General features: G+C 38.5%; 2 protein-coding genes across 7 annotated transcripts in view; both read right to left on the bottom strand.

Annotated features, from left to right (window-relative positions):
* The window catches only part of mpo.S (myeloperoxidase S homeolog), a 65,595-nt gene extending 55,879 nt beyond the window's left edge, over positions 1–9,716 (bottom strand). The window contains exon 1 of the mRNA XM_041583574.1: positions 9,702–9,716. The gene's annotated coding sequence lies outside the window, so the exon portion shown is untranslated. The remainder of the gene's footprint in view (positions 1–9,701) is intronic.
* The window catches only part of tspoap1.S (TSPO associated protein 1 S homeolog), a 58,034-nt gene continuing 54,130 nt past the window's right edge, over positions 8,758–12,661 (bottom strand). For 5 of the 6 annotated variants that reach the window (XM_041583568.1, XM_041583570.1, XM_041583569.1 and 2 more), the window contains one exon: positions 8,758–9,813. In XM_041583568.1, coding sequence (XP_041439502.1) covers positions 9,613–9,813 — 201 coding nt within the window. In that variant the 3' untranslated portion in view covers positions 8,758–9,612. Of the gene's footprint in view, positions 9,814–11,597; positions 11,660–12,661 lie in introns of all 6 variants that reach the window. The other variant, XM_041583572.1, reaches the window with a different exon arrangement.

Here is a 12,661-nt window from a genome sequence, read left to right as displayed (position 1 = left end):
ACTGGGAGTCAAAATAGGCCCTGCCATTCCAAGTCCACATAGGCCCAAACAGCCCCCTACCAGCCCACTATATGGTAACTTTCTATGGAACCATACAGCAGCCCTCTGGCATTTGCCAGAACTCACAGATTGCCAGTCCGAGCCTGCCCAGCATGCAGCGGTCCCGCCTGAGCTTAGAAGGTGTCGCACAGTAGGGCAACTGGTCCTTTTGTATGTGAAAATTCCAGGGGGGGCAGCTGCCCCCCCATGCCCCCATTTGCAGATGCCCATGCCCAGAAGGCATTTTCCCACGCTTCCAGGGAAATCATGGCTGCGCAGAGATTTTCACCCACTGCAGTTGCACCAGATGAGCCAAAAGCCAATATAATATCATGGAAGGGGGCAGGGCAAGCTGGCACGAGTATATAAAAAGGCACACATCTGGGCAAAAGTGGGGCACTAGAGCATCTGGGCAAAAGTGGGGCACAAGGTGGTCATCCGTAAACGTTGAACGGAAGTCAGGCTGAACCCACCCGACTCACAGGTCCCTTGGGCTTTGGGTCGGCCCACACACTGGCCCAGTTACCCAGTTACCTAAAGAATGCACAGCTTAAATAAAGGAGATATAAACAAATATGAAATGATAACCAACTGCAATTCTTTTTATATTAACAAGTAGCAATCACAGAAAAAAAAATTCCATCTGAGTTGTGACGACAAAATTTCCTTTTCATAGATTTGGGGCTGATTTATGAATCTTGTTTTAGATTCATCACATCTGGTTGATCCATAATGATTTGGAGATTTATCAGTGTAAATCATATCAAATTAAATCAACTTAAATTAAATGACATCACTCCTGTATACAGGGAAAATAAAGTTCGCTAGAACTTTATATAGAATGTCTTAGACCAATCATTTATTGAATTCCTGAAAGTTTGGACATGTTACTCAGAGTATAGTCATGTAGTATTTGCTCCCAATACTACTAGGCTTGACGCTGCCTGTTCCCAAACATCATCTCCCCCAAGATAATTGCCTGAAAACTCACTCCCCCCTCATGCTATACATTTATTTGCTCTCTCTCCTAATCGTGCCCCCTCGCCACTTGCACCCTAGGATGATGACCCTTAATTGTATTACTATGTTCAGGGCCGGATTTACAAAATTGCCGCCCCTAGGCCGGCTCTACTCATCGCCCCCGCACCCCTGCCGGTGCTGTCCCCTTCGCTTCCCCTGTCCAGCACTGTTACCTCCACTTCCGGTTTCCCCCTGTCCATCGATGTCCCCTTGCCTTCCAGGGCCTTCCGCTTTCTGTGTGTGCGCATCCGCATAGCTTAATACTCCGGAACAGCACTGTGCCGTCCCCTTCGCTTCCCCCTGTCCAGCACTGTCGCCTCCACTTCCGCTTCCCCCTGTCCAGCGATGTCCCTCCCCTTCCAGGTGCCGTCCTCTTCCAATTCAGTGTGTGCGCGCGCATGCGCACATCTTAACACTTGGGAACAGCACTGGAGACTGACGTGAGTCTCCAGTGCTAGTTACTGATGCGGTTGGGCCGCCCCTAAAATTGCGGCGCCCTAGGCCCGGGCCTAGGCCCGGGCCTGACTATGTTACCACAGTGACATCACGAACAACACACTTTCTGTTTCATTGGCATTAGTCATGGTTTATGTTTCCTTTTAATCTGATGTGTTTGTGTCTGTGTGTGTGTGTGTCAGCCTCCTTTACAATCCCCTAATTCATTTATAATGGCTTCCTCTCTGTGATAATGGGCACCAAGTATCATCTAGCAGCTGCATTCTACACCGTGGAAAGGCAATATTAATGATAGATGTATTTTTAGAATAATAGAAAAAAAAACTCTGCAAAATAATATAATTTTCAATATATATTTTATTTATTAATCTGCATTAAAAGTTACATATAGGTCAAGTTGATCGTTTTTCGCTGATAGTTCTGCTTTTGTAAGTAATTGTTACTTGAAGGTCCTAAACCTGACTGTTTTGGATGGCTTTTTATCAAGGGAGGTTATGGGAGATAGCGCACAGTACAAGTTGATCCAGGGACTAGTCATTTTGGAGTCAGGTAGGATTTTCTTTCCCCTCTGAGGCAAATTGGAGAGGCTTCAAATTGGGTTTTTTGCCTTCCTCTGCATCAACTAGCAGTTAGGCAGGTTAAAATAGAGTTAAAAGGTTGAACTTGATGGATGTTTTCAACCTAACTTACTATGTTACCAAGTAACAAATTATTAAAGTAATGTATAGCTGCAGTTGTTGGATTACTGACATTTTAAGAAATCGGAGATATTTTCGGAAATTCAGTAATCTCTTGGCACATAAAGCACTTAACTAGGTGTTCCCTCATCTTTGAATTGTCAAACGTGCAGCTGAGATCTCCATCATTAAGTATCTCGTAAGCCAAAGCGATTGCATATAGTACACAGTCATAAGGTCCCTCAGCAGGTTTTACATTATGATACTGAAGGTAATACAACGTATCTGGGACCACATAATGATAGATGGTTTCGATCTGCTTGAGACCTGATGGTGAAATATGCACAGGGAAAGCTTGTGCAATCTCTACTTGATAATTCCTGTAAAAAGTTGTAAAGCAGTGGTTCGCTTCCAAATCGGCATGAATCTGTATAGCAGGTCCAAACACAGGTTGCATATTGAACCAAGGTGTTCTGGAAGGCTGAAGCCCCTCAGTTATAAACTGCTGTTTTAAAAGGAATTGTGCAGCATCGACTACTCTGCGATTTAAAGGACAATTGGGAATCGACAGTCCTATTTTTTCAAGTAGAGTCAGGCCTAGTTCAGGGATCCAAGGCTCTTTTTCAAAGGGCATCATATCAATTTCTTTCAGTCTGCTCCATATATCTTGATCTAATGGGGGATTTGCAGACTCAGTAGTAGTAGTAGTAGTAGTAATATTGTCACTGGAATCACTATCACTATTAATTTTTTGTCGTTTTCTGTCAGTTTCATCAGCATCCATGTTTTTCCTCTTCCTTGATTGAGATTCCGGATTATGAGAAGGTTTCACTATATCTGTCAACTCTGCTACAAATTTATGTATTTCCGGCATCAAAGTAGTTCTGTCCTTCAAAGGATCAAGATGAGATTCTCTCTTGTGTTCTGCAAGATCCTGGGCAATCAGTTTTATTGCTTTTGTCTTCAGGGGCCGACGTAAATTTCTCCTTGTAATTCTTTTTCTGAAAATGTGTAAATTTGGGTCTCTCCAAACATGATGTGATCTTGTCTTTTCCTTACTTTTGGTTGAGATAGTTTTATTGTCGGCCTTTTCATGGCCCCGTTTTACAAATTTTGAAATGACATTTAAGGGATTTAAATAACTAACGCTCTGAGCGAGAATGACTTTTGTTTTAGTTAAGGCATCACGTAGTGATGATATTAAGGTGTTCATATTGAACTTTGAAATCAAAACTAAAAAAAAAAAATGGAAATGTTATAGGATTATATTAATGTAAGATGGCTAAAGCCAAAAACATACAAAAAACGAAGGCATCCTTAGTTCCTACTTCCTCTCTGATATGAACTTACACCTCTTCACCGTACACTTAGGGGCACATTTACTAAGCTCGAGTGAAGGATTAGAATGAAAAAAACTTTGAATTTCAAAGTTTTTTCTTGGCTACTTCGACCTTCGACTACAACTTTGAATCAAACGATTCGAACTAAAAATCGTTCGACTATTCGATAGTCGAAGTACTGTGTCTTTAAAAAAAAATTTGACTACCTACTTTGCCACCTAAAACCTACCGAGCACCAATGAAAATCATTCGATCAATGGATTAAAATCGTTAATCGTTAATCGATTTTTCCTTTGACCGTTCGATCGAAGTAAATGCGGTAAATCCTTCGACTTCGATATTCAAAGTCGAAGGATTTTACTTAGATGGTTGAATATCGAGGGTTAATTAACCCTCGATATTTGACCCATAGTAAATGTGCCCCTAAGATTAGTTATGCCTTTACAGATCTTTAATTGTATTTTTCAATGTGTAAATTCATGCTGATTGGTGGTTTTAGACTAATGCAACGCATTGATGGTATGTACTACTTTCCATCATCCCCCCCATCCCCCCTTTCTTCTGTGCCCCTTGATTTTACTTTACAAAATGAATACAAATATTTTACAAAAAAAACAACATACAAAAAACTATTTGGAATAAACAGGAGGATCATATCACCAACAGATTACAATTAATATAATCTTTAGAATATAGTACAAATTTCATCATATATATATCGTTGTGCATTAATCTGTATTTTCATATAGTTTAGAGGAATCAGTTATTAAAACCACAGGTAAAACTTACAATCTAGCTACCAATAAAAAGCAAGCATTTGGAAGTGCTTGTGTACTCACCGGTCGTCTGATAGTAAATGAAATGTGTTTTTCTGCAAAGCTTATATACCCTGCATGGGCATTGTGATGTCATAATGTGATGTCACATGACACACAGCTGTGTAAACAACAAAAGCATTGTGATGTCACATGAGAAACAGAGGTGTAAACAACAAAGCAGTGTGATGTCATAATTTTATATCACATTATGACATCATATGAGAACCAGTGTGTGTAAACAACAAACTCTTGTACCCTCCTTAACTTAATGGGAACTATCACAAAAAGGCAAATTTGATATAAGCGTTCTCATGAAAATAAGGCACTTTTAACATATAATCAATAAATAATTATGTAGCATTTCTGAAGAATCGAGTTATCCTTCACTATCCCCCTCTCTGCAATCTGTCTATATAAATACAGCTTTGGGCTAGAGTCAGTTATGACAGTTAGCTCTGATGCATTAAGCAAAAGCAGCACACACCAAGGTATCTGACTTGTCACTCAAAATCATCAATCAAGCAATACCTGCAGATTTTAGGATGTCACAATCAAATTCTATATCATTTCATGAAATTAATGCAAGTTTATAGCATACATTATTGTTTGTAATGAACAGGTGGACAATACAATGTATAATTGACACATGGCAACTTACACATATCTATTAGTCAGCTAAACGTGGAGTATTTTAGACTATAGTAAAACACAATTATATTCCAACATAAATATAAAATATAAATATATGCAAACCATGAGCTGAGGTCATTTAAAGTCATGATTGGATGCCATAAACATAAACTGGACTTGTGCAGTCTGCAAGAGGTTGACCAGACTAATAAAAAACTATTGCAATTTAAAAAGTGGATGGGCAGCCTACCACAAACTTAAAAAAGCTTAAAAACATAAACACTGCCCACAGTTTTAATCAATAATGAAAGCTGGTAAGAGTTTAATGCTCCTACGAAATGTTTGAGTGGCCCTGATAAAAGGAGTCTCCGGCCAGCATTATTTGCACAGTCTGATGTGCTTGTAGGATCTATATATACACACCTATGGACTTCTGCTAGAAAAGACACCATTGTAAGGAAATATCTAGTGGTCTGTGGATTTTGGCCTTAAATTTAAATTAACTGATACCATAAATCTAAACCAGGGCAGCTTAGAATCGCAGTAAGTTGGAGTTTGCTGAAAGTTAATAGTACAAATTAAATAAGTTAAACTAAAGCCCCGATTATTGCTTTGATATTGCTCAGTTTGATTATACAGCAGATCACAGCAATTACAGCTCCATTTCTACACATTTCTGGTCCCTCACTCCTGTACCTGGCTGCTGACCACACCTATTGCACATTTGCACATGGTAAAAGGCTTGTTCTGTACAGGCTTCATCATACCACCAGTATATTAAATATATTCTGTTTTAAAAGTTTTATTGGGTTTTACAAAAACAAGCAAGACATAACATTGGTCCATAGAAGGACTACGACAGAAACGTATACAGCTTAGAGAGTTAGGTGTCCTAGAAGAATTTGATGATGGAGAATACACCTAAGCTGTTATTAGAGCTAAGCAAGAACAGTAAAGTAAAACAAAACATATTCATATAATAATACTCAGCTAATCTTGAAAGTTGAACAAGAAAGATATTCTTAAGGCTATGCCGGAACATGTAAGAGACTACAAACACATCACAAATGTAAATAAACATTTTGAAATGAGTTACAAACTACTATTATAAATGTAGCAGTCCAAGTCAAAAAAGTCCCAATTTAATGACCAGTTGTTAATGAATTCTTGTTGAAGGGGCGGATCAGCAGTCTTAATCCTTATCGCTTTTTGCCAGTATAAGGGTAAGGCCACACGAGGAGATTCAGGGAGATTTTGTTGCCTGGCGACTAATCGCCTTGTCTTTTGAGCGACTATCTCCCTGAACTGCCTCAGCGTTTTTCCCCATAGGCTACAATGAAAAGTCGCCTGCGCTAATGCGATGCGTTTTCTATAGTTGCCCGAAGTTGCCTCACTCATTGTTGCACTCGAAGTTGCCTCATTCATTACAAATGTTCTATGGTTTTCAAGCTATTTGTATATGTATTACTATTGAAAGAAGTCTTTGTCTGTCCCTTTTTATTCTGTGCCCTGTTGTCTAAAGACTGTTGAAACAACGTAAGACAAGGCAGCTGATTAACAGACCTGTCTTTGCTGGGGAACCAAGACTTTTGCAACATTGTTTAAAAAGTAACAACTGGGAGTTAAGCCAATGCTGCTTTCAATAGCAATTTGTTTTTACAAATAACTTTAAAAGAGCTGGAAAATTGAAATTAATGTAACATAGTAACATACATAGTAAGTAAGGTTGAAAAAAGACACATGTCCATCGAGTTCAACCTTTTTTTTTTTTTTTATTAAAAAAAAATGTATATTGGAAAGTTGCTTAGAATTATGTTTTCTTTTATTAGACAAATTATTTTGGTGTTGACTTGCCCTTTAAGCATTTATTGGCCAACGTATGACACTATCCTATAGGGAAGGTGTAATAACAGACTGCTTTAGTAAATACTGCATTAGATTCGCTGGACGCAAGGGTGGAACTAGGGGTAGACAGATGAGGCACCAGTTTAGGGCACAACGATAGGGGGGGGGTGCAGGGCAGGCGCTTGTCTGTGTTCCCTTCCCTCTGCCACTACCTCCGTGACTACGGGGGTGAGTGGGGTGGTCGACTTGGTTGCCTTGGTGCCTGGTTGGCTTGGCCCCCCTTTCACTGGACGGCCTCTGTAATAAGTGAAACTGCCTCCCTGAAGTCATATAGCAAGCGGAGCTATATCAAAGCATAATTAAAGGAAAACTATACCCCCCAAAACAAAATATAGGTTTCTATAAAAATATATTGCATAAAACAGCTCATGTGTAAAACCCTGCTTCATGTAAATAAACCATTTTCATAATAATATACTTTTCTAGTAGTATGTAACATACCAACAAACCATACTTATTAGGTCACATGAGCCAATTAACAGACAGAGTTGTGTCTTTTGCTTCCACACTTCTTCCTGTTACAGTTAGAGTTGTAGTATTTCTGGTCAGGTGATCTCTGAGGCAGCACACAGACCATCAGGAAATGGTGGCTCAAGGCAAGAGATGTAAAAGGGCAAGATTTACTTAAATATATAGACCAGTTTGGTTAGATTCTGTAATATTATGTGAATTCTGTTGCTTAAGTGTTCATTTTGGGGGTATAATTTTCCTTTAATGGCAAAATTATTAAAATTTAAAAAAATCAATAAAAAAAAAATCAGCCCTACAAAAAAATTGCTGCTAAAATGCATAGTGTTCAATTTTTTCTTATTCATATCTTTAAAATGTGAATTTTCAACATTTATTAATAGACAAAATTGTAAAAAAAAACACCTCTTACCTTTGATTTTAAATGTGTTATGCTATTTAAAATCTGACACTCCGCCCGTGGGTTCATGCTGAGTTATAACGAAAGCTTAAGTTATGCTCACCAAAGACTTTTCTCTCCTAAGCCGATGTTAGTGCGATCCGACAAATCTGTCAAATTATCGTGAAGCTGTTGGGCGCCAAACTATCGTGCATCTAATGATTTTACGTCCAACATCGATCAGAAAATAGATCAGGCAGGTTATAAGATTTTCATCGTTCACAATGAAATGTATCACCCGGCAGCTACCCACAGTTTTCACAGCTTCAACTAGACAATATCACTTGAAATGGTCTTTTCAGTTAATGGACAAATCATACATTTGTTTCAAGATAAGCTTATTCTTACCATTAACGAAAAGATCTTTTAAAAATCTTATGTTATGCTAAACATCCACTCATTCCAGCCTAACTAACTATATTAGAAACATTTTTTATTTTGCACAGCACCCAGCACATTGGAGGCAACTTTTGGTTGATTAAAAATAGGTGCACTGCCAAAAAGAGCCTCCTGAAGGAATGTGGAATAATGCAAGGAGGAAAGCAGGTCTCTCTGTAGAGCAGGGGTCCCCAACCTTTTTTACCTGTGAGCCTCATTTAAATGTAAAAAGAGTTGGAGAGCAAAACAAGCATGAGAATGAGTCCATGGGGATGTCAAATAAGGGCTGCGATTGGCTGTCTGGTAGCCACTATATGAACTCGCAGCCTACAGGAGAGTCTGTTTGGCAGTACACCTGGTTTTTATACAACCAAAGCTTGCCTCCAAGCCAGGAATTCAAAAATAAGCTTGTGCTTTGAGGCCACTGGGAGCAACATCCAAAGGGTTGGAGGGCAACATGTTGCTCGCAAGCTACTGGTTGGGGATCACTGCTGTACAGTATACACAGACACATAATGACTCATAACATCAAGTTAGGAATTAAGAGTCACAATCTAAATTGTACTGAAAGTCAGACACTATCAGAATTGTGAAAATATACTTTATTATAATAAAATGTATTTGAGTTGTAAACAATGGGCATGTTGCAACACCAATGGGCGTCACTTTGTGTTTCCAAACACTTTCTAACAAGTTTAGTTTTTTTTTCTTTTATGAAACATGCAAAATAAATAGTATGAACACAGAAAGCATCAAATACTGGCCACATGGTACAAAATGCTGGCTACATTTATACATTATAAAGGCTCAGATGTAGAACTGTCAGAAACAGGGACAAAGGAATAGATTCTACTCCCAACCTCCCTTCTGTCTATCCCCATTGCTTTAACCTCCAACACCCTGTTTTCTTTTCCCCACAGCAGTTACAATATTGTAAACAATTAAAATATTTAAGATAAAAGTAAGGCAAATTAACGTTTTACCAACATGCACGCAAGATAAAAAGCTGCTGATATTATTCCTAAGAAGGGATAAGCGCTATAATCATACTCTTGCCAAGGTTGCTACTTTGGCCATATTTCTCTCCCCCTTTTTGATTTAGTGTTTTACTTCTTATCACTCAAGCTTGGAGTCCAGTTTGGGGGAAGATATAGTGCAAACATTTTATGTTGTTCTAAAAGGCATTGTCCTATATCTAGTGCACAAGTGCCAAGCCACGAAGCAGGCTTTAAAATCCCTGTGGTATATCATACAATTCTATAGTGCTTGGAATCATTTTTTTCAGTCCTCACTCTATATCCACACACCACCATATACTTTACATTCCTTATTAACTCTTGCATTTTTTCAGTCCTCACTCTATATTCACACACCACCATATACTTTACATTCCTTATTAACTCTTGCTGTTATTGCTGGATGGATAGATGTGTATGGCATATCTACAAGCTCTTGCCAGAAGATCCTAGCTTTTTAAAGAGTTTTTGTCCTTTGGAGAATAAACTTTTCTTCTTTTTGTTGGACACAATACCTTGATATAAGTGCTGTCTCTCAGGTATTAACTTGTAATTAGCTGCTTGTCCACAAGAAACAGAATCTTCAGCTGGGGAATCTGGAGGGTCAATGGGAGATTCGACCCTTAACTGGGACAAAAAGAAAAAGAAAATATTACAATGAATGACATATAGACTGCTGCAATAATTAAAGAAAACACATTTGTACTCCTACCAGCAATCATTCTCCAACTGCAAGGTTATTGTGCTATATCAAGAATTAACTCTTCAGAATAATGCCATTTCCTTACTTTTAAAGACGTGGGCTGTACCTAAAACTCTCTGCTGTGGAGAAACTCCTAAATCCACTAGTGCAGGCATGTAAAACGGATTCTTTGGGTGCCATTTGCAGCCTTCTCTCCTTCTTCATTGCACCATACCATTGTAACTATTATCATATGTAAAAACATTTATTTGGGGATTTATGTTATTTCAGTTATGAAAGATCTAAACCTGACTGTGCCACGTATCATCTGAAAATGATGCCCACATCAGTTATATCAGTCATATCATTAACCAAACCCCTTGTAAGCAAGGAACGTTGTTGCAAAACTGTTGTGGTTCAATAAAAGTGTTAGTGTTGAGGTGGGTAGAAAAATACATGCTTTTAAGGCTTTCAAGTTAGCTGAGACAGCTGGAATGTTTATCAGGTACAAGGAAGCCAAATAATCAAGCAAAATCAGACAAGCTAAAATCAATATAGGAAAGGGTATTGCAGCAAGCAATAAAAATAATCCAAAATGAATTTTTAAATATGTAAACAGTAAAAAAATCAAGCAGGAAGGGTGTGGGACCCTTAATATCAGAGTGGGGTAAACTGGTTGATGAGAACAATAGTCCCAATCCTAGTACTACAACTAATTTTACATGGTTCACGCATGAGGACATTCAAAAGAGACTACAACATGTTAAAGATAAACAATAGACCGGAACAGGATGATATTCATCCCAGGGTACTTAGGGAGCTTAGCTCTGTGATTGCCAAACCACTTTACTTAATTTTTCAGGGTCCATTGAGGTCTGGCACAGTGGTGTATTGCTAATGTGGTGCCACTATTCAAAAAGGGATCCCATTCTCAGCCTCAAACTATAAGCCGGTTAGTCTGACATCAGTGGTAAGAAAGATTTTTGAAGGGGTATTAAGGGATAAGATACTGGACTTCATTGCAAATCATAATACTGTGAGTTTGTGCCAGCATGGTTTTATGCGTAATAGATCTTGCCAGACTATTTTAATTTCCTTTTATGAGAAGGGACCTTGATTGTGGGAAGACAGTGGATGTGATCTACTTAGACTTTGCTAAAGCATTTGAACGGGGGCCAAACTGAAGGTTACTGATTAAATTAAGGAATGTTGGCCGTGAATATAGTATTTGTACCTGGATAGAGAACTGGCTTCAGGATAGATTACAGAAAGTGGTGGTAAATTGAACAGTTTCTAATTGGACCAGTGTTATTGGTGTAGTACCGCAGGGCTCTGTACTAGGTCCTTTACTTTTCAACTTGTTTATTAAAGATCTGGAGTTGGGCATTAAAAGTACTGTTTCTATTTTTGCTGATGATTCTAAATTGTGCAGAACTATAGGTTCCATGCAGGATGCTGCCACTTTGCAGAGTGATTTGTCTAAGTTGGAAAACTTGGCAGCAAACTGGAAAATGAGGTTCAATGATGATAAATGCAAGGTTATGCACTTTGGCAAAAATAATAGTTTTCCTTGAAAACATTTCCCTACACTCTTGTCTTAAAACATATGCATACAGTTAGTGAATCAATTAATTATATTTGGGGTTCACACAAGTGGAAGTGAGGGAGCGGTCTTATTCTATTCCTAGTCTAATTGGTGCTGGGAGGGGGGGGAAGAGATCTCACTTACTGTATCTGGTTCTCCCTTTCACTTTTCTAAATAAATCACTTGATTCTTCTTCTTAACCTCGGCTGACCCACAAAGTAAAGAAACACAGGCACAGACAGATTATACATATTATATCAAAAACAATATTGTGCATGCTTACTTCAACTATTCTGTAAAAAGAGGCATGTGGTTAACTGCAACGAATGCACATTACATTCAATAAATAGATGTGATGAATACAACTCAGGTTAAGCCTGTTGCTGAGCTGTACAAATTACAATGCAATGCATCAAACAGAATGAATGTACAAAACTATGGAAATTACACAGGAATTCAGAAGCAGGACAAAGCGAATCCCATTTTCCTCAAGTTAAAAAAGGCAGACCCCAATAGTGTATAAAAACTGTAAAATATAAGTATGAGTAAGAAAGGGGCAACATATGTTGGAATAAGCTGCAGGGAATTCATATTCCAGAAAATAATAATGTGTGTATTTTGTAGCTACAATAAGCCCATTGTGAGCAGAGACAGGTAGATCTGAAAAAAACCAGTTACAGAACACAGAGCAAAAGCCATTCTCTAGGACCCATGCAGACGCTATGCCTGCAGGTGCAGAACCATCCAGCAGCAAAAGTGAGCAGTCAGGCATCACATTTTTTAATAGAAAGCACGTCTCCTGTGCAATGGCTTTAGATACTTACCACCTAAATCTACTGCATAGGAGACAAGTGCCTGTAATCCAAAAATTCACCAAGGCATTTTTAAAATATAAATTCACCTCTTAAAAGGAATTGTTCAGTATTAAAATAAAAACTGGGTAAATGGATAGGCTGTGCAAAATATAAAATATGTTCCTTGAATAGTTAGTTAGCCAAGACTGGAGTGACTGGATGTGTAACATAATAACTAGAACACTACTTCCTGCTTTGCAGCTCTCTCAGGGATTTGAGGGGGGAAAGCACATGGGTCATAACTGTTTGTTTTTTAATCTTAGCTGAATGCTAAGGATCAATTGCAAACTCACTGAACAGTTATGTCCCATGTGGTCCCGCTTAAAGTCACGGACTAACTCAGATTTAGAGAGC

This window comes from Xenopus laevis, chromosome 2S (assembly GCF_017654675.1).
Source record: "Xenopus laevis strain J_2021 chromosome 2S, Xenopus_laevis_v10.1, whole genome shotgun sequence".
Lineage (NCBI taxonomy): Eukaryota > Metazoa > Chordata > Amphibia > Anura > Pipidae > Xenopus > Xenopus laevis.
The sequence above is the reverse complement of the archived record's forward strand: the minus strand, read 5'-3'. Positions and strand labels throughout refer to the sequence as shown.